Source organism: Scyliorhinus torazame, chromosome 12, assembly GCF_047496885.1.
Source record: "Scyliorhinus torazame isolate Kashiwa2021f chromosome 12, sScyTor2.1, whole genome shotgun sequence".
In the NCBI taxonomy this organism is placed as follows: domain Eukaryota; kingdom Metazoa; phylum Chordata; class Chondrichthyes; order Carcharhiniformes; family Scyliorhinidae; genus Scyliorhinus; species Scyliorhinus torazame.
In genome coordinates this window covers 170,872,362-170,894,017 of record NC_092718.1, presented here as the reverse complement: position 1 = coordinate 170,894,017, position 21,656 = coordinate 170,872,362, and the positions used below count along the sequence as shown (strand labels likewise).

Sequence of the window (21,656 nt, the reverse complement as noted above, 5' to 3'; positions counted from 1 at the left end):
GTTGTGGTGGCGAAACCCACGCAAACATGGGGAGAATGTGCAAACTCCACACGAACAGTGACCCAGAGCTGGGATCGAACCTGGGACCTTGGCGCCGTGGGGCAGCAGAGCTAACCCACTGTGCTACCGTGCTGCCCCGTCTTCTGTTATATTCATAGTGGATTCATTTGATTTTGATAAGTTGGTGATGCCAAACCTTTCTTTAATATATTGCCTCATGACAACTATCATTTTTTTTCTTTTCATTTATTGGGCGCTCTGTGAGCTGGGCCCTCCATTTCAGAAGGCATTTGAGGGGGATCTGGACTCACATGTAGGCCAGACAGGTAAAGGACATTAGAGAACCATATGGATTTTTACGACAATGGTTTCGTGATCATCATTAGACTTTTAAGGTCCTGATTTTTATTACATTCAAATTTTACCAAGATTCGAAGCTGGGTCCCCAGATCTTGCCCTGGGTCTCAGTGACAATCTCTTTATACCACTGCCTCCCCACTGGTGTTTATCTCTCCTGATGTTTATCAGTTGCCATTCGAGTACTCGGAGCCAAGTGCTGAAATACAAATTTGCAAATGCTGCTTACCTGGTTTATAATTAATAATGTGCCTCTAATCCCAGTCTCATACAGGGTGCAGGATGATGCCGATAACAGCAATCCTAAGCACCTATTAAAGTTAATGTCCAGGCACCTATGGAATCAGAGTTTACTAAAAGTACCAGTGACCATGTAAATATTTTGCACATTGGCAGTGCTAAATTTCATAATTATTAAATATTTAGGACTATCTGAAATCCTCCTATTTTAAGCTGGATGGGCAAACTAAGATAGGGTTAAATTGTTCTGTTCCACTGTTTCTGTCTTTGAATTCGAAGGAACTAACTTAACATTACTCCACGCTTCAGATCAATGACCCTTCATCAGAATCCTTCCTGAAAAATTAATTTTGTTTCTCTCCACGGATCCTGCCTTACCTACCAAATATTTACAACATTTTCTGTTTTTATTGATAGTACTCCAATTATGGTGTCATCAACATTTATTACTTTCTCACATGCACATTATAACTTTCCATTCCAATTCAAAAACACTGATAATTACTATTCCGATGTAGACATTCAGCCGACTGATGCAAGGAAATTAAAATTTTAACAGACTAATTTTGCTGCCAACAATCCTATATTTTATACAGAAATCTGAGTGGTCAGTCAGAATCGACCTCCCTATCAATCAGATACTCATCTGTGATGTGCCAGTACTGTGGGTGAAGCAACAGAATGTTGATGATGCTTTGTCTTCATAATTCTTAGTTGTCATTTTTAATTAAAAAAAAATTTAGAGTGCCCAATTCTTTTCCCCCCCCAATCATTTCGGGGCAATTCAATGTGGCCAATCTACCTACCCTGCGCATCGTTTTAGGTTGTGGGGGTGAGATCCATGCAGACACGTGGAGAATGTGCAAACCCCACACGGACAGTGACCCGGGGCCAGGATCAAACCCACGTCCTCGGTGCCGTGAGACAGCAGTGTTAACCACTGCGTCACCATGCCACACTTAGTTGTCATTTTTATCCTGACTCTTTGATTTTCGGTGCACGTAGATTATGCCAGAGATGTACTCAGTAGTTTGTTCAGCTTCATGTACAGATGTTGCTTTTTCCCAATGTTCTATTTCTTGCACTCTTACTCTTTCCCATAACCTTTTCTGCTCCATTTCCTCTATTACAGTTTGTAGCTGCTCCTTGTAAAGTTGGTTTGAGGTGTTGGATCGGGTAGTCATGCATATAAAGCCCCCTGAAGAACAGAGAACAAAGTTATACTCTCAAATTGTCATAACGTTCTGCAAATTTAGCAATTTCAGGCTGTCCTGAAAAAAGCTACCTGACTTTTCCCAAAGCATTCATTAATTGGCATTAAAACGTGCATAAATTTGAAAACAGAAACAAACATTCTAACATTGAAAGTTTACAGATTGGAATTTAAAAAAAAAAACAGTACTTTCTGATGACTTTGTGATTTTCGTGTAGCAGATTTATTTAGAAGATGTCACAAATCCAGGTTTCAGTCAAAGGCTGGATGGAATACAATTGCGTGCTGAATGTTAATGGCATATTCACAAACAGGAGGTAAAGGAGACAATCGGGGAAGGTGGCAGTACTGGACGGGTTCCCAGTGGAGTATTATAAGAAGTTTAAGAACAAGTTGGCGCCACTGATGGTGGGGATGTTTGAGGAAGCGATAGGTAGAAGGGTATTACCACAAACATTGGGACAGGCTTCGATTTCCCTGCTGTTAAAAATGGATAAGGACCCAACAGTGTGTGGGTTGTATAGGCCCATATCCGTACTAAATATGCATTCCAAGATATTGGCGAAGGTGCTATCGGCAAGGTTGGTGGGGTACCTCCCGAAGGGGATAGTAGAGGATCAGACAGGGTTTTTGAAGGGCAGGCAGTGGTTCTTGAATGTTAGAAGGCTGTTAAATGAGATCATGACGCCGACCAAGGGAAAGGAGATGGAGGTGGTGGTGGCCTGAGATGCGGAGAAGGCGTTCGATCGGGTAGAGTGGGGGTATTTGATGGTGGTCCTACAAAGATTTGATATTGGGCCAAGGTTTGCGGCGTGAGTATGGCTGTTCTATAGAGAACTGATGGCGAGTGTTCGTACAAACAACATGAGGCAGGGGTGTCCTATGTCCCCCCTTGCTGTTTGCATTAGCGATAGAGCCATTGGCCATCGCTCTAAGGAGTTCGGAGTTGTGGAAGGGGATAGTGAGAGGGAGTATGGAACATATGAGGCTGGATTCTCCGTTTTTGGGACTATGTTCCCACGCCGTCGCAAAAACTGTGGGCTTTCACGCCAAAAAAACTGGCGTGAAAGCACCACATATTTAAAACCCTGCAGAGGGCAAGCAGGGACCCGACGTAAATCTAGCAGCTTTTGCTGCAGATATGGGCCCTGCACTTCCGGGTCAGAGGCCACGCATGCGAATGCTCCATGACGGACTCATATCACGGAACTGGATCTCCCAAATAGTGCCCCGATCGGCCGCGTGCCCAACCCTGACTGCTCACCCAAAAATACCCCAGGCCGTATGAGGCCTCCCTGCCCTCCGATCAGTCCACCCCTGACTGGCAGGGCCATGAGTGGTTCACGCCGTCGGCACTTCGGCCGGTCAGGAGCGGAGAATGGCGGAGCGGGCTTCAGCAATGGCCGCAGATACACCGCTTTTCAGGGCCTAGAGAATCGGGGAACCGCCGCCGGTCCCGATTCAATGCGCGGAAGTGGATTCTCCACCCCGGCGCCGGACGTTATTCTGGAGTTGGGATGCGAAGAATCCAGCCCAGGGTATCCTTATACACAGACGATTTACTGTTGTATATCTCAGAGCTGAGTATGTCAGTGGGGAATATAAGGAGGCTGCCTCCAAAGATTCTCAGGGTATAAATTCAACCTAGAGAAGAGTGAGTATCATATGGTGTCCCAGTCAGGAGTGGGGAGGCTGCCATTTCATAGGGCAGCAACCCACTTCAGGTATTTGGGGGTGCAGGTGGCGCGTGATGGGTTGAGGGGGGTAAAGGTAAAGTTGAGGCTCAGTAGGTATAATTTGACAAGTTTGGTGGGGGTAGGTAAAGGCTGACTTGGCAAGATATGTTAACCTCCCTCGTCATTGGCGGGCATGGCGTAGACATTTAAAATGAATGTGCAGTGGGATTAGTGTTTTTGTTTCAATGCCAGGCGGTCTTTCTACCCAAGTCTTTTTTTTAAGGATGTGGACAAGGTGGCTACCTCGTTTATTTGAGGGGAGGGGGGGAGGAACAGGTAGCCAGGGTTAGGAAGGTGGTACTGCAGAGAGGTCGACAGGCAAGGGGGACGGGGAATCCAGGAAGTCCCGGTGGTTCAGGATGGAAGAAGGCTCATGCAGGGGGTCATGGTTGAGGGTGCTGGCTACGGCGCCGCTCCTGATGCGACCATCAATTCACACGAGACGATTAGTAGAAGTGAACAGTGATTTTAATAAGCTAGATCTGTGCCTGCCTGCGACTACGTGCCACCTACAGGCTGCAGATTTATATACCACCCCTGAGGGGGCAGAGCCACAGGCGGAGCCCACAAGGGCATCAACATAATACAATACAATACAGTGGTGAATTGTAGTAGCAATACGTTCACCACAGCTCCCTATGGCTCTGGGCAAGTATTCAGGGAGTCCGGTGGTGGTGGCAACGTTGACGATTTGAACACAGTTTAGACAGCACTTAAGCTGGGGGCTGGGTCGGGGGAAATGCCGATTAGAGGGAATCATAGGTTCCAGCCTGGGAGGCTGGATGCGAGGTTTCGGAGATGGGAGGAGAGGGGGATTAAGATAACGAAAGGTCTATTCCTGGGGGGAACATTTGCGAGACTGGAGGAATTGCGGGAGAAGTTAGGGTTGGCGCAGAGGACGGGTTCAGGGACCTGCAAGTGTAAGACTTTACGAGGAAGTAGTTTCCAATCTTCACCATAGCGCTGGCTCCCTCGCTGTTGGAGGTGGTATTCTCGGCAGGGGAGTTGGAGAGGGGGGTGGTGTTGCCGATCTGTGGGAAGGTTTTGGAGGAGGACTGGGTGTCCATGGAGGGGATTAAGACCAAGTGCGTGGAAGAGTTGGGGGAGGTAATGGAAGAAGGTTTGCGGTGTGAGGTGCTGCGAAGGATGAATGCCTCAACCTCATGCGCGAGGTTGGGGTTGATGCAATTGAAGATCGTGTGTAGGGCACATCTCACAAAAGCAAGGATGAGACAGCTCTTTGAGGGGGTGGAAGATGTTTACAAGTGATATGGGAAGGGCGCTGCAAGACATGTACATATATTTTGGTCCTGCCCAAAGCTGCAAAGGTATTGGAGTGAGGTTTTTAATATCATCTCGGGGTCTTGCACGTGGACTTGGACCGGGTCCCCTGGAGGCCATTTTCAGAGTGTCAATCTGGCCTGAGTTGCAGGCGGGTGCAGGAGTGGACGTTTTAGTCTTTGCCTCCCTGATTGCTCGTAGGCTGTCCCGCTTGGGTGAATGTCAGCTTCTTTACCTCGGCGTGGCAGGGAGACTTGCTGGATTTCTTGACCCTGGAAAAGGTGAAATTTGAGCTAAGGGGAGCAAAGAAGGAGTTTTACAATTCATGTTTTTTTTAAATTATGCACTTTCGGGAACATGCTGCCATTGAACACTAAGTGGGTGGAGGGAGAAGGTTTGGTTTGTTTTTTCTGTTTTTCAAAACTTCTTCATGGAATTTGTGAGTTGATATTTCAGGCTGTATATTGGTGGGGTCGTTCTGCTGTTGTTTTTCTTTTGTTGTTTGTATGATGAAAATGTGGCGAATAAAAAGGTTTAAAAAAAAAAAAAAGGATTGTAGATAGTGACCAAATTATCAATCTGTCTGCTCAGTGGCTTTGGAAACTTAGGGCATGATTTAACGGAAACATTTTTAAGTGTGATTTTGGGTGCAATTGGTGTTTCTCGTCGGCTGCGTGAGCGAGATCGTGGCCCATACTTAACGGCACATAGTGCTGGAAATAAGCCCCCACAATCTTCTTGCCATTTCTGGCTGTCTCGCACCTCAGCATCTCACCGCTAACAAGAGAGAGCTGCTTTTAAACGTTCCCTCACACTCACTCAGTCAACTCACAAGCATGGCAGCACTCAGACCTGCTCCTTGCTTTGGGGATGCCGAACTGGCCAGGCTTCTCAACGACGTTGATGCAAAATGGGTCATCCTGTTCCCCCGAGGGGGCCAGAGGACCAGCAGCAGGGTCACCAATACCGCTTGGGAGGCAGCATGACCAGGAGAACCACCATACAATGTCAGAAGACTAACAACCTCCACTGAGCTGCAAGGGTAAGTTACCATCTCTGTCTGGGCATCAGTTCCGCCTGCCATCCCTCAAATTCTGAATCGCTACCCTGACAATCACTGGCTGAAACCTCGCATCTTCCCCACATCCGATCTTTGTGCTTGCTCCTCAGAGCCCACTGGCAACCACCAGCACAACCCCTTCATGTCCAGGTGCGGTGCAGTGCCCACACATGCATACAGGTCCCCCAGACCCATCAAGCGCGAGGCTTACAAATGGCCCATAATAAGCAGGAAAGGTCCAAGGTGGGGGGGGGGGGGGGGGGGGGGGGGAGGCAGAGTACTAGAGATTCGAGTCCTCACCACTTATGAGGAATGGGCCCTAGAAATCACGGGGTTGACTGAGAAGAGAGCGTCACTGACAGCGAGGTTGGCCTCTGCTGCAGAGGTGAGGATCCATTGCCCCCTCATCCAGATGACCCGTCTCAAGTGAGTTGTTCATGTCAGACAAAATAGTCCTTCCCTCTCACTGACTATACGTCAATTGTCTTGCAGGATCTCCAACTGATGGGGTCAGGCCATCCTGAGTCGTTATCCCCTGCCACCCAAGAGACCACCTCGGAAGAGAGCTCAGAGTAGACTACCATTGAGGTGCCACAGCTATTACCCCCCCACATCCGCCCACACAGAGATGCACATCTTGGTGGGCGACATTAGTGGGCAGGCTTCTGGGGCACAATCTGGTGAGCACGAAACAGTTGCTGATGCACATCTGGTGGAGGCATGAACATCCAAGGGAGTCAGTAGTCAGACGTTTGCTGAATCACAGCACTCAGCTGGGTCTCAGATGCGGAGCCTCTGGACAAGCTTTTCCAAGAGCTGATGCAGATGAAAGGACACAGCCGTAAGGTTCATAAAGGACATTCCAGCGAATCGATTGGAGTAATTGTCCCAAAGGCTACTGGCCCAGTAAATGATGCTGGCAATGCATGGCACCGAAGCCAAAACTGCTAGGGTGGCGACCACAGTGGAAGGCCTGGAGCATGAGGTCAGCGTCCTGAGTGGTGGTGCCCAAGGCATGGCTGAGGGCCCTGACAAAGGCCCTGACAAGGGGGTGGAGGTGAGCTGGAGGACAAAGCCTGGTCCTATAAGAATCGGGTAAGGATGGGGGCCTCCCTCAGCGTACTCACCAGAGTACTCCAGGCATCAGAACCGTATTTGGAGCATTTCGATGCACCGTTCAATGACAGTATGAGTGACACCATGGGCCTCGTTATATCGGGTCTCTGCCTCAGTCTCCGGCCTCCGCACTGGCATCATCAGCCAGGACCTTACCGCCAAGGGCTAACCCGCCATCTTGGGATGGTCATTGAAGACACCGGGGATCTCGGAGTGTCCCAGTATGTAGCTGTCATGCACACTTCCAGGGAAGCACATACATGCATGATCCAGATGTGGTGGTCGCACACGAGTTGAACATTCAGGGAGTGGAACCCCATCCTGTGAATGAAGGGCACTCCCTGATTCCCCGGTGAGTGTCATCAATTACCCCCTGGGCCTGGGGCAGCCTGGCAATGGTAGAGAATCCTGCAACCCAGGCATCTTGGTCGGCCTAGTCCAGCTCAAAGTTGATATAATCTGATTCACAAGCATACAGGGCATCCAAGATGTAACTAATATGTGGAAGTCAAGGATGTTCAGCTGTACCTTGAGCTCCAGTGGAATATATGGATGCCAGGATTTGGTTTTGAGGAGATTGGGCCGTGTGGGAGGGCGTGCACAGCTGCGACTCCTGGATGAAGAATGGCACTGATTCGTGTACCAATTAACACTGATAGACAGGCCATTTCCACGATAAATGTTCTGGGCATGATAACACATAGCACGCACAAGTCACCGCCAGAGCCCTGGAATGAACTGGTTGCATAAATGTTCAGGGCCGGTGTGACCTTCACGGCCACCGGGAGGACCTTCACAGCCACCGGGAGTCCTCCTCCTCCACGGGGTGCCAAGTCTTCGAAAGACCAACGATGCCTGTACACCTTGGGCCATCTCGCTGCCATCCACCTTGAGTTCCTCCTTGGCCTGATGGGCGGCCGGGTCTTCAGAATGTGTGGCAGCCCCCTGCAAATGGGGTGCCTCCTCCAGCCTGGGTCGATACTGCTGCTGCCTTCTCCGGCGTCTGCCTGCCACGGCTACCACCAGCACTGCAAGGGCAGCCTCAGCGAGACCGACAGCACCGGCCATATTGCTATATCTGTAAGGAATTGGAGAAAGAGAGAGACCAACAATAAGTTAGGATTTCCACCCTAGGACCCCCAAATCCCCAATCCTCTCCCCACCCTTAGGTGCAGCTGAACATCCTTGACTTCCACGCGTTTAACCCGTGGTGACGTGCCCGTTACATGCAGCAACAAAAGCACCAGCAATCTGCAAAAGTATTTCTTCAACGGTGTCATCAGGTGGTTCATTTGGATCAATGTCGCATATCAGGTCCCGCAGCATCTTCTTAGTTCAAACTGGATTGCCTTCTGGAGAAGGAAACAGCAACAGCAGCCACCAGCAGCAAACACACCCTGCAGCTGTAATGTGCGCTCACAGCTAACAAAGTCAATTCCTCATTAGCAATAGCCTTCAGCTGTGAAGCTAGAGACTGCTCACAGTCAAAGGGAGTTAAAATGACCTTCAGCATAGAACCAAGAGCAGGGCTTTGTCCTGAAGTGTTTGGTAGGACAGACAGACAGCAGCTGCAGTAGCCCATTATGGGTACCACAACATTTAAAGATGTCTTGAAGGCCTCACAGATGAAAAGCCCCTCCTCCTGCCGGCCCAAGGACGACCCCGACCTAGAAAGCTTCAGTCCTCCCCACGGCCAAACGGCCCCTCTGAGGGGCCCCCCACCCCCGAGCACCGGGGCAGCAGCTCCAATGCCCTTGAGCTGCATGCCTCCGAAAATTGAAATGGCTACTCACCTCCTCAGTTCAACTCAGCAGCCATTGCACCAGCTTCAGGTTTTTAAAAAGGAGTACTAAATGGCGCCGGGGTGATTTCTCACTGGGGAACCAGTTAATTCCCAGGTGGCCGTTGCATTCAATTTCAGCCTCACTAATGAGATGGAAATGAATGCAGGGTTAATGATATGCTCACCATGTGTGGGTGTGATCCAGAACTTGCCATCGGAAGCCGACCAGTTAGTCAGCAAACTGATTCAGGCCTGGGGCAAATCTCAATTCTGGGTTTTCCTACTATTTAACTGGCGCGCTCAGATCCCTGCAGGGCACACCGCGGTGGTTAAATCACGCCCTCAGTCTAATATAAGTTGAATATCTGCTCAATGTTGAACATTAATATGCTCAAAGCACAGGTCGGGCCCAGATCAGCTTTGTCGTAACTGTATCAGAATCTTACTAGCATATAGCTTGGGTATCTTGTTTAGGGCACGGTAACTGTTCATCATCTGGCAGAGTACAAATTCAGTGTTATGCTAAGCACACCAGAAAATAAAGAGGAAACTGTCTCATGTCTTGCCATTTCTCTTTACTTGGCCAATCCCAGCTCAGTTTATATTTATCTTATATTGGATTATGTGGCTTTAGAAAAAGAGCGAAAAATTTCTTACCTGGCTTGGTAACTCGAAGGAGTTCAGGAAGGATGGAATGTGGCACCTGCCCTTCACTTAATGCCCCAACAATCACAACAACATCATAACTATCTGAAACAGAATTTAAAAAAAGATAAATCCAGAATATATGTAAAATTTGGTTCAGCATATGTGAAAATAATTTTTTAAAATTAATTTATGGATGTGGGCATTGAGCTAGACAAGCATTTATTGCCCATCCCTGGTGTGAGAAGACTAGTTTTGCATGAGAAATTAAAGCCAGAATTCTGGGTAGCTCACCAGGGGACTTATGGCGTAGTAAGTGCTTCATATTGTATGTCAGTTTTTCACACTCCCGTGTGAATGGATTATTACAATAAATCATGCTTTAAATTCATAATTTCAATGGGATTTTTATTTGACTGAATTATTGAATGTCATCATAAACCTAATTAATATGTTTGTCAAAGAGTAGAATAGAATCACTGCAGTGCAGAAGGAGGTCATCTGGCCCATCAAGTCTGCACCGGCCCTCTAAAAGAGCCCCCACCCTATCCCCATAAGCCAGTAACCCCATGAAAGGGGGTAAAGTAAGTAGGACACAAGTGGTCCACAACCCAGCACATACCTTTATACTTGGATTGCTCAAAAACAAGACCAACAGGATCAGTGGCAAATAAACATAAACCTGAGTAACAGATACCGAGCATAAGCATAATGTATAATAGGACATAAACCAACTAGATTCAATCACATTCCTAGGAAGGACAGGACATACAGAATGCAGGCTGTTCAGTTCAGCAGGAATATTCCTTATCCGCAGCTCCAAACAGCCTTGGCTAATTAGACAATGGCACAAGTCAGAGACAGTAGGAAGGAGGGGGTTGTTTGTATAAGGTATCAAGGACCATGGATAAGAGGGACTTAACAAACACCAGTTAGTCATGAACAGCACGAGTTGATCATGCATATCAAGACGCACAAGGGTTAATTTTACTGGTCTATGTAGGTAATCTGTAGCTATTGATTGGATTATTTCCAACTGAGAGGAATGGTAACCATTTTTTGCAAATGTATAATAATGAACACTCAAGCGATTTAAAGTTAGAATGATTTGGAAACTGACCCAAATCACTCTCCCTCGTACGTTGAACAAGCTTGGAGAATAAAATCGTCTTTAGAGTTGCCGACTCTATGAGTCTCAGTATAAACTAAGCCAGTTTAATACTCAGCGTCTGAAAAGCGCTTCAACACCCACCTACCCTTTTGGACATTAGGAGAAATTAGCATGGCTAATCCACCTAACCTGCACATCTTTGGACTGTGGGAGGAAACCAGAGCGTACAGAGGAAACCCGTGCAGACACGGGGAAAACGTACAAACTTTACAGTGACCCAAGGCTGGAATTGAACCCGGGTCCCTGGTGCTATGAGGCAGCAGTGCTAACCACTGTGCCACCGTGCAGCCCTTTTTTTCTTTTTTATAATGACTGGTGAATTGGTTCCCCAGAGTATGGCTTTCTTAACTTCTTCATTGTCAATGTTTCTTAAAAATGAGTGAGGTTGTCATTTTTTACTGAATTGCTCTCACCAGAATACCATTCTAATGTCTTCTGATTGGCAAATGTAATTGAAACAGGCACCAAATGTATCTGTAATAAGTGGTCTGGACCCAGACTTGACTTCTACCTCAACCAAGTGGCTAACCTTCATTTTTGAAGTTTGAGTAGGCTACTTGACCACAGAGGCAACATAAGGAGTCAAATCTAATGTCATGTGGCAATAACAGTGGAACATTGGGCAGCACGGTAGCATAGTGATTAGCACGGTTACTTCACAGCTCCAGGGTCCCAGTTTTGATTCCCGGTTTGGGTCACTGTCTATGTGGAGTCTGCACGTTCTCCCCATGTGTGCGTAGGTTTCTTCCCACAGTCCAAAGATGTGCAGGTTAGGTGGATTGGCCATTCTAAATTGCCCTTAGTGTCCAAAAAGTTTAGGTTGGGTTACGGGGATAAAGGGTCTGCATCATGGAGGCGTAGGGCTTAAGTAGGGTGCTCTTTCCAAGGGCCGGTGCAGACTCAATGGGCTGAATGGCCTCCTTCGGCACTGTAAATTCTATGATTGTTCAGATGATAACACCAATGATTGATGTATCCATTCCATAGTTTAATGCTGAGGTCAACTGAAGCACTTCAACTGTCGCCCTGGAGAGACAGGGAATAAAATCTGGGAACTATTGAGCCATTGGCATGTTGACAGCGATCATTTTATTCTATTTCATGCCTTGTACAAAGAACATGAAAAATAGGAGTAGGCCATTTGGCCCTTCAAACCTGTTCCTCTCTTCAATAAGATCTTGTCCCTACAACACTGCAAAATGACAATATATTTAATTTAGGCAATGATTCAATTAGAAAATAATAAGCCACACTTCTTGGAAGAACAAAGATAACAATAATTCTAGGTCTCAGCTGTTCAGACGTTAGCTGTTCAGTTACCTGAATGTGCTGGAAGTGAATCTGTATCCAGCATACTTTTCTGGAGGGTTTGGTACACTGTTTTAGACCGTGCTAATTCCAACATTCCTGCACTGCCATCCACCCCATGAAAGTTACAAAATCCAAGTCTTTGCAGCTAGACAAAAGTAAAGATGTGCAAGACAGTAAGCAGCATTTGGGATTGGTTACATAACCTGCACTAAACCCAGCTACCTACAGCATCGTTTGCAATCTAACAGATTTGTGAGACACAAATGATCTGTACTAAAGCGCAATTCTTCAACTTATGCACAGTTGAAGTAATGTATTAGTGCAGACATTTCAATACAACATACCGCTACCCGAGAGGAAAAAAGTTGCATTCATATAGCACCTTCCATTACTTCATGACCCAAAGTGCTTTACAGCCAATTAAGTACTTTTGAAGTGTAGTCACGACTGTAATATAGGAAATGCAGCAATTTGTTTTCACACAGCAAAGTCAAAAGTGACATTTGCCAAAACAGAGAAAGTTCAATGTATTTTTCATTCAGTGTGTGCCGGTGCTTCTGCACACGGTTTCACATCAGAAAATGTGCAATTAATTTCATTCTGCTGAGTACACACAACTTTACACATGGTTGAAGAAAGCAACTGCCAGTTAAGAAATAGTTAATATGGCAGGTCAGAACTGCAAATAAGTGTAATTAAGTTGCTACATGTGTGGTCTCGAATGGAGGAATGGTGAAAATATCACAATTCAGTTTGAAATGGAATGGTTTAAAATGATGTGAAGCAAATATCAGAATTGCTTACGAGACAGCCCGGCTCTCATATATACATGTTATAAGGTGTAAACTGTATTCCACGAAATGAAGTCTGTTCTGAACTATTAATTGAGTTGAATTACATTAAGCAGTTAAACAAAATACCCCTGGTCTCTGTGTCCACTATTTGGAGACACGTAAACATACCAAGATATTAACTCAAATCATTTCATTTCCACACACTGATTTAATCAAGAAAAATTAGATTTTTGCATAAAACAAACGTGCCAACCGGAATTCAACCGGGGAAGTGTGAGGCAATGCATTGTAACACGGTAAACAAGGGAATTCATAATAAACGATGAAAAAAAGAGGTATATTGTCAAAGCTTTTCATCCTGCACTCACCAGGACAGATACAAGAATACTAAATTTCAAAGGTATCAACTAGTAAATTAAACAATTAATTAAATTATTGCTCCTTCTGAAACTCAGCAATCTTGCTTCTGGTCTGATGAATCCAAGATGAAAAGCTTTGACAGCACATTTCTTTTTTGAGCAATGTTCAAGTTCTGTGCTACCTAATGGCTAAAGGGTAGAATACAGCGAAATCTCCCAAGCCTACATCCTTGGAGCACTCCGCTACAGTCGGGAGACCTGGACAACACATGCTAGACAGGAGAAAATACTCTCCAGTTTCTACCTTCACTGTCTCAGACATATCCTTGACATCTCTTGACACTACAGGGTCACCAACTCAGAGGTCCTGGGGCATGCTAATTCCATCAGCATACAGTCACTACTAAAGTTGTTTTGGCCACATTCATTGGACAAATGATGGCCATGTAACCACAGATCTTCTGTACTGTGAACTGGCCACTGGGCCACAGCCTGCTGGACATCGATTCCTCTTACCTGAAAACGAGATACTAAGATAATGGAGAATGACAAAAAGGCAACTGGGAGACAGTTGCTGAGAGCCTGACCTCTGGAGATTGACTATATTGGAAGAGACAAGGGGAAGCGGATAGTTCAGCTGGCTGGGAAGAGGGCCCAGAAAAAGCAGACACATCAAAGTCTACACTTCTTTTAGTCACTGCCTTCATCTGCAGCAAATGCAACAGAAATTGTCATTCTGGGTGGGCCCTTGAGTCACACCAGGCAATGTCCAACACAGAGTTGACCACCAAGATGGAAATCATTATCTCATGAGATGGAAGGCTGCCAAAGAAGAAAGAGGATTGTGAAGTGTAGAACGACCTTGGGGAACATGTTCACAGATCCCTGAAGGTATCAAGATAGACAGTTACGTGGCTAAAAAGGCATATAGATACTTTCCTTAATAGTCTAAGCATAGAAGGGAGGTTATGTTGGAATTGTGTAGAAAATTAATTAGACCACAGTTCTGATCACCATATTACAGGAAGGATGCAATCATGCTCAGAGGATTTTGCCAGGATTGGAAAACTTTAGTTCAGAGGAATCATTGGAGAAGTTGGGGTCGTTATTTAAAAAAAAAAAAGAGGAGGCTCAGCGGAGATTTAATTAGGTGTAGAAAATTATGAGACTGGATAGAATGTTTAGGAAAGCCATATTTCCCTTAGCACTTTGTCAGGGAGGCACAGATTCAAAGGAATAGAAGGTTTAGAGAGGACCTGAAGAATGCAAAAGGGTGGTTGAGGCAGAACCCCTGAGTGCACTTAAGAAGGACTTGGATATGCACTTGGATGTGCCATAACCTGCAAGGCAATGGACAAAGAAAGTAGGATCAGGCTGAGAAGTCCTTACTTGGCCAGCATTGAGAAAATGTGTTGAATGACCTCCTTTCTGTGCTGTATACTTCACTCATTCTATCTTTCGATGATGTACCAAATGCCAGGTAATTCACATAAATGCTTTTCAAGGTTTTATGTGGGAACCTTTCACTCCTGTTCAAAACAGTGTGCGCCCCTCAGAAATAGTGCTTTTCATTGAAGAATTAATACAACTGCACAGTAAATGACATTAACATAGTGCTGTTTCATAGGGAAATGTCCCAATGGACTTCATAGGAGCTCAAACTGACAAATAAGGGAAATCAAGATCAGTGACTAAAAGTGTCTTAAATGAAGGGAATGAGGTGGACAAGTTCAGGGATGGAATTGCAGAACATAGGGCCTATAATGTTCAAGGCATAGCCGCTAATGCGGAGCTAAAGGGAATGGGGAAAGAGTTGAAAGAATGCAGAGTTCTTGTAGGACAGGAGGAGGTTATGGAGTTAAGGAAACTAGAAGTGATGGAAGGATTTGAACAGGAGTATAAGAATTCTGAAATCAATAATTTGATGTATGTGATGCCAATGTTCATGAGCACAGGGACGATGGGACAGGGGAATTATATGCAGGTTAAAACAAAGGCATGTTATACATACACATAACATGAATTGACAGGCATGTGAAGGATAGAATGGTTATGGGAGTAATGGGTGACAGAATTGGTCAAGTATACTAATTTGACTGCAAATGTTTTGCAGGAGGATGGAATGGCATGGATTGGGTTGGCATCAGGCAGGTGGCAGAGGAAGGATGGAATAGCATGGAATGGTTTGTGAGGGGTGATGTGATGATGTAATTGGTTAAGTATACTTATTTTACTGCAACTGGTCTCTGCCAGTAGTCAACACGTACAAAGTCAGAAACCCAATGCCTCAGGAATTCTTCCTGTTATCTGAGTGGCCCAGTTTGAAAACCTGTGATCTATATTACAGGTTTAACTTGTATTGAAAATCAGGAGCAACCCAGATTTTAACACCCCCAAAATATGGTAAGAACTGAAGAATTGCTCCCTAACAATGACAACCTGTACGGCAACTAATCCTGTTCCACAGGCTACGTCCAGGACCAGTGCTTGGTCACGGTCTTCATGCATTACTGCTGCTAGACTTTCTGCGGCCAATAGAGGAGCCCGATAATCCAGAAACATCACATCCTGCAGCAAAAACAATTGAAAAAGCAGCCAGTAATTTGAACAACGTATTATTCAGATGAGGGTAGTCATTCAGTTAATATATTCTCAGCCTTTCAGAATATAAAAGTTACCATCTGTCCATTATGGGAGCTACCCATTTCTTACATCAAAGAACAAAGAAAAGTACAGCACAGGAACAGGCCCTTTGGCATTCCAAGCCTGTGCTGACCATGCTGCCCGTATAAACTAAAAACATCTACACATCCTGGGTCCGTATCCCTCTAGTCCCATCCTATTCATGGATTTGTCACGATGCCCCTTAAATGTCACTATCGTCCCTGCTTCCACCACCTCCTCCGGCAGCGAGTTCCAGGCACCCACTACCCTCTGTGTAAAAAACTTGCCTCGTACATCTCCTCTAAACCTTGCCCCTCGCACCTTAAACCTATGCCCCCTAGTAATTGACCCCTCTACCCTGGGAAAAAGCCTCTGACTATCTACGCTGTCTATGCCCCTCATAATTTTGCAGACCTCATTAGTCGCTCCTCAACCTCCGTCGCTCCAGTGAGAACAAACCAAGTTTATTCAACCGCTCCTCATAGCTAATGCCCTTCACACCAGGCAACATCCTGGTAAATCTCTTCTGCACCCTCTCTAAAGGCTCCACATCCTTCTGGTAGTGTGGCAACCAGAATTGAACACTATACTCCAAGTGTGGTCTAACTAAGGTTCTATCCAGCTGCAACATGACTTGCCAATTCTTATACTCAATGCCCCGGCCAACGAAGGCAAGCATGCCATGTGCCTTCTGGACTAGCTTCTCCACCTGTGTTGCCCCTTTCAGTGACCTGCGGACTTGTACACCTAGACCTCTGACTGTCAATACTCTTGAGGGTTCTACCATTCACTGTATATTCCCTACCTGCATTAGACCTTCCAAAATGCATTACCTCACATTTGTCCGGATTAAACTCCATCTGCCATCTCTCCGCCCAAGTCTCCAAATGATCTAAATCCTGCTGTATCCTCTGATAGTCCTCATCACTATCTGCAATTCCACCAAACTTTGTGTCATCTGCAAACTTACTAATCAGACCCGTTACATTTTCCTCCAAATCATTTATATATACTACGAACAACAATGGTCCCAGCATTGATCCCTGCAGAACACCACTAGTCACAGCCCTCCAATCAGAAAAGCACCCTTCCATTGCTACTCTCTGCCTTCTATGACCTAGCCAGTTCTGTATCCATCTTGCCAGCTCACCCCTGATTCCGTATGACTTCACTTTTTGTGGCAGTCTGCCATGAGGGACCTTGTCAAAGGCCTCACTGAAGTCCATATAGACAACATCCACTGCCCTACCTGCATCAATCATCTTTGTGACCTCTTCGAAAAACTCTATCAAGTTAGTGAGACACAACCTCCCCATCACAAAACCATGCTGCCTCTCGCTAATACGTCCATTTTCTCCCAAATTGGAGTAGATCCTGTCTCGAAGAATTCTCTCTCGTAATTTCCCTACCACTGACGTAAGGCTTATCGGCCTGTAGTTCCCTGGAATATCCTGGCTACCCTTCTTAAACAAAGGAACAACATTGGCTATTCTCCAGTAGATCCCATCAGGCTCTGGGGACTTATCTACCTTAATATTTTTCAAGACGCACAACACCTCGTCTTTTTGGATCTCAATGTGACCCAGGCTATCTACACACCCTTCTCCAGACTCTACATCCACCAATTCCTTCTCTTTGGTGAATACTGATGCAAAGTATTCATTTAGTACCTCACCCATTTCCTCTGGCTCCACACATAGATTCCCTTGCCTATCCTTCAGTGGGACAATCCTTTCCCTGGCTACCCTCTTGCTTTTTATGTAAGTGCAGAGTCCTATTCGTAAACATCTTTACTGACAAACGATTTCTGTTAATTCCATTCTATGAATCTCTCTTTTTATGCCCAAAATTTGTCCTTTATAACAACAAACTGAGGCTTTCCATTTTTCAGATTTACTTTCTCTACCCTGCTACTCATGTTATAAAACTCAGAGGTACATGTAACTATCCTTTTTGACACAGGATGAGATCACACCTGGAGTATCATATATAACTTTGATCTCCTTACTAAGGAGGGACACATTTGCCTTAGGGGGAAGGATACACTTGTGTTAGGTGGAGCAAAGGTTCACTCGATTAATTCCTGGGATGAGTGGACTGTCCTATGAGAGATTGAGTGAACTATGTCTATATATTCTAGAGTTTAGAAGAATAAGAGGTGATCTCACTGAAAGATGTAAAATTCTTAAGGGGCTTGATAGGGTAGATACTGTGACGATGCTTCCCCTAACTGGAGAATTTGGAACTAAGTGTCAAAGTCTCAAAATAAGGGGTTGGCCATTTAAGACTGAGATGAGGAGCAAGGTTGTGAATCAATAGGATTCTCCATCACAGAGAGTTTTGGATACTCAGCCTTTGTATATAAGGGAATCAAGGGATAAATGGATAGTATGGGATGGCGAAGCTGAGGTAAAAGATTACCCACAATCTTACAGGACAGAAGCAGGCTGAAGGGGCTGAATGGCAATGTCCTGTCCCTGTTTCTTCCATTTTTATAATTCCCTTTCTTGATAGGACACACAGTTCCCTTGTTCGATTACCTGTTCATAGAGTTCAGACCAGCTATCATAAAAGGACATTTTGTCTTCACTTGTGGACTCTTTATGAGAGGAGAGAACAGTTTTCTGAACATCTGCAAATGTTCTTGGATTGGCTGCCATCCTGGAAATAAAACAAGAGCTGCTCAGAAACTATTCCTTCATTTCACCTTTCGTGAACTGAGTAACAATTTCATTTTTTTAAAACTAGGTTATGCACCCACTGAAAACACTGTCACAACTGTTAAATACATATCATTTTGCACTGAAATTTATGGAAAATAGACTGAGCAATAGTCAATTCCTATTCATCTTTAATAATTTTATTTAAAATATTTAAAATAATCTTAACTTTAAATAATTATACTTCTGAATAGCATTTATTCTTGACACAAGAACTAATCCAATTAAGTAAAAGCAAACAATAACTCTCAAAACCACAATTGTTTCCAAAATAGTTTGGATTTATATAAAATGGAATTTTAAAAAAACAGAAAAATGTGCATATGGAAAACAAGTAATTTTGTAGTACAAACTAAACAGAAGCAAATACTATCCATTTTAGAATACTGTAGCAAAACAATTACTTAATGGCAAAATGGCTAATTAACACATAACCCAGGCATTTCAAGCAGCTCAACACCATCTAGAACAAAGCAACCCACTTGATTGGCACCCCTTTCCACAAACATTCACTCCCTCCATCAAAGTGGCAGCAATGTGTACCATCTACAAGATGCATTTCAGGAACTCACAAAGGTTCCTTAGGCAGCACCTTCCAAACCCACAACCAATACTACCATCTAGGATAAAGACAGCAGATGCATAGGAACACCATCACCTGGACGTTTCACTCCAAACCATAAACCATCCTGACTTGGAACTATATCGCTGTTCCTTCATTGCTGGTCAAATTCCTAGAACTCCCTCCCCAACAGCACTGTGGATGTACCTTATCCACATCGACTGCAGTGGTTCAAGAAGGCAGCTCACCACCACCTTCTCAAAGGTAACTAGGGATGGGCAATAAATGTTGGTCTAGCCAACATGGGGATGTCCACATCCCATAGAACCCCGACAGTGAGGAAGGAGGCCACTCGGCCCATCGAGTCGGCATCGATGGCTTTTTCCATTTTATTCTGGTCTGAGTTTTGGAAGATCTGTTAACTAGATAGAGCTCTGAATGAGACCCATTTGAAAGAGTTGTAAATAATTAATGTATCTGGTGTCATTTTAAATTTCATAAAATTAATTGTAGGCTGTGTGATTTTCAGGTTTAAAAAAAGAGTGCGCAAATAAAGTTTTGCCATTGGAGGTGGTTAACTGCCTCCCAAAATTAAATATCTTTCCTTTATTCTTTATTAGTGTCACAAGTAGGCTTACATTAACACTGCAATGAAGTTACTGTGAAAATCCCCTAGTCGCCACCTGTTCGGGTACACAGAGGGAGAATTCAGAATGTCTAATTCACCTAACAAGCACGTCTTTTGGGACTTGTGGGAGGAAACCGGAGCACCCGGAGGAACCCATGCAGACTCTGCACAGTGACCCAAGCCGGGAATCGAACCGGGGATCCCGACTAACTCCTCCTTAAATTTACTCACTGTCCCTGCATCCATCGCACTCTGGGTAGCGAATTCCACAGATTCACAACCATTTGGGCGAAGAGAAGTAGTTTCTCCTCAATCTAATTCTAAGATTATGACCTCTTGTTTTAGAATGCCCCACAAGAGGAAGCATCTGCTCCACGTCTACTTTATCCATACCGTTTAGCATCTTGTGTACCTCAATATGATATGCCCTCATTCTTCTAAACTCTAGATTGTATAGGTCTAAACTGTTCAATTTCTCCTCATACATCAAACCCCTCATCTCTGGAATCAGTCTAGTGAACCTCCTCTGAACCGCCTCCAATGCCACTACATCTTTCCTCAAATAAGGAGACCAAAACTCTGCACAATACTCAGGTGTGGTCTTACCAATGCCTTGTATAGTTGCAACGACACTTCCTTACGTTTATACTCAATTCCTTTTGCTATAAATGTCAACATTCCATTTGCTTTCCTTATTATCTGCTGCACCTGCATGCTCGTTTTCTGTGACTCATGCACGAGGACACCCAGATCCCTCTTAATCAGAGCACCCCGAAGTCTCTCCCCATTTAGATAATAAGTTGCCTTTCCATTTTTTCGATCAAAATGCATGATCTCCAAGCTAATAAATTACCCCTAATCCCATGTGATCTCACCATGTGAATTAACCCTCTGTGTGGTACCTTATCAAACGCCTTCCGGAAGTCCAGATAAAATACATCTACAGGATCCCCATTATCCACTTTGCTTGTTACATCTTCGAAGAATTTACGCAAATTAATCAAACATGATTTGCCCTTCATAAAACCATGCTGACTCTGATGGATAGCGCTTTGGCTTTCCAAATGTCCTGATATTACATCCTTGATAATTGATTCTAACAATTTTCCAACAACAGATGTTAAACTAACTAGTCTGTAATTTCCCACATTCTGCCTCCCTCCTCCCTTTTTGAATAAGGGCACACATTAGCATTTTTCCAATCCACTGAAACCTTTCCCGTGTCCATGGAATTTTGGGATATTATAACCAATGGATCCACTATCTTTGCTGCCACTTCCTTTAACACCCTAGGATGTCGACCATCAGGCATGGTACTCGTGTCCTCCACTGGGAAAACTGAGGCAAAGTATAAGAACATAAGAACTAGGAACAGGAGTAGGCCATCTGGCCCCTCGAGCCTGCTCCGCCATTTAATGAGATCATGGCTGATCTTTGTGGACTCAGCTCCACTCTCCGGCCCGTACACCATATCCCCGAATCCCTTTATTCTTTAGAAAGGCATCTATCTTTTTCTTAAAAACGTTTAAAGAAGGAGCCTCAACTGCTTCACTGGGCAAGGAATTCCAGAGATTCACAACCCTTTGGGTGAAGAAGTTCCTCCTACACTCCGTCCTAAATCTACCTCCCCTTATTTTGAGGCTATGCCCCCTAGTTCTGCTTTCCCCTACCAGTGGAAACAACCTGCCCGCATCTATCCTATCTATTCCCTTCATAATTTTATATGTCTCAATAAGATCCCCCCGCATCCTTCTAAACTCCAATGAGTACAGTCCCAGTCTACTCAACCCCTCGTCATAATCTAATCCCCTCAACTCTGGGATCAACCTAGTGAATCTCCTCTGCACTCCCTCCAGTGCCAATATGTCCTTTCTCAGGTAAGGAGACCAAAACTGAACACAATACTCCAGATGCAGCCTCACCAACACCCTATACAATTGCAGCATAACCTCACTAGTCTTGAACTCCATCCCTCTAGCAATGAAAGACAAAACTCGATTAGCCTTCTTAATCACC

The 21,656-nt window shown here is 44.9% G+C and overlaps 1 protein-coding gene across 4 annotated transcripts in view; it reads right to left on the bottom strand.

Moving 5' to 3' along the window:
- Positions 1 to 1,022: 1,022 nt before the first annotated feature.
- The window catches only part of mettl27 (methyltransferase like 27), a 33,783-nt gene continuing 13,149 nt past the window's right edge, over positions 1,023 to 21,656 (bottom strand). For 2 of the 4 annotated variants that reach the window (XM_072469371.1, XM_072469372.1), the window contains exons 2-6: positions 18,271 to 18,391; positions 15,506 to 15,634; positions 11,923 to 12,058; positions 9,444 to 9,536; positions 1,023 to 1,795 (exon numbers count right to left, since the gene is read on the bottom strand). In XM_072469371.1, coding sequence (XP_072325472.1) covers positions 1,557 to 1,795; positions 9,444 to 9,536; positions 11,923 to 12,058; positions 15,506 to 15,634; positions 18,271 to 18,390 — 717 coding nt within the window. In that variant the 5' untranslated portion in view covers position 18,391 and the 3' untranslated portion in view covers positions 1,023 to 1,556. The remainder of the gene's footprint in view (positions 1,796 to 9,443; positions 9,537 to 11,922; positions 12,059 to 15,505; positions 15,635 to 18,270; positions 18,392 to 21,656) is intronic. The other 2 variants (XM_072469373.1, XM_072469374.1) reach the window with 1 other exon arrangement.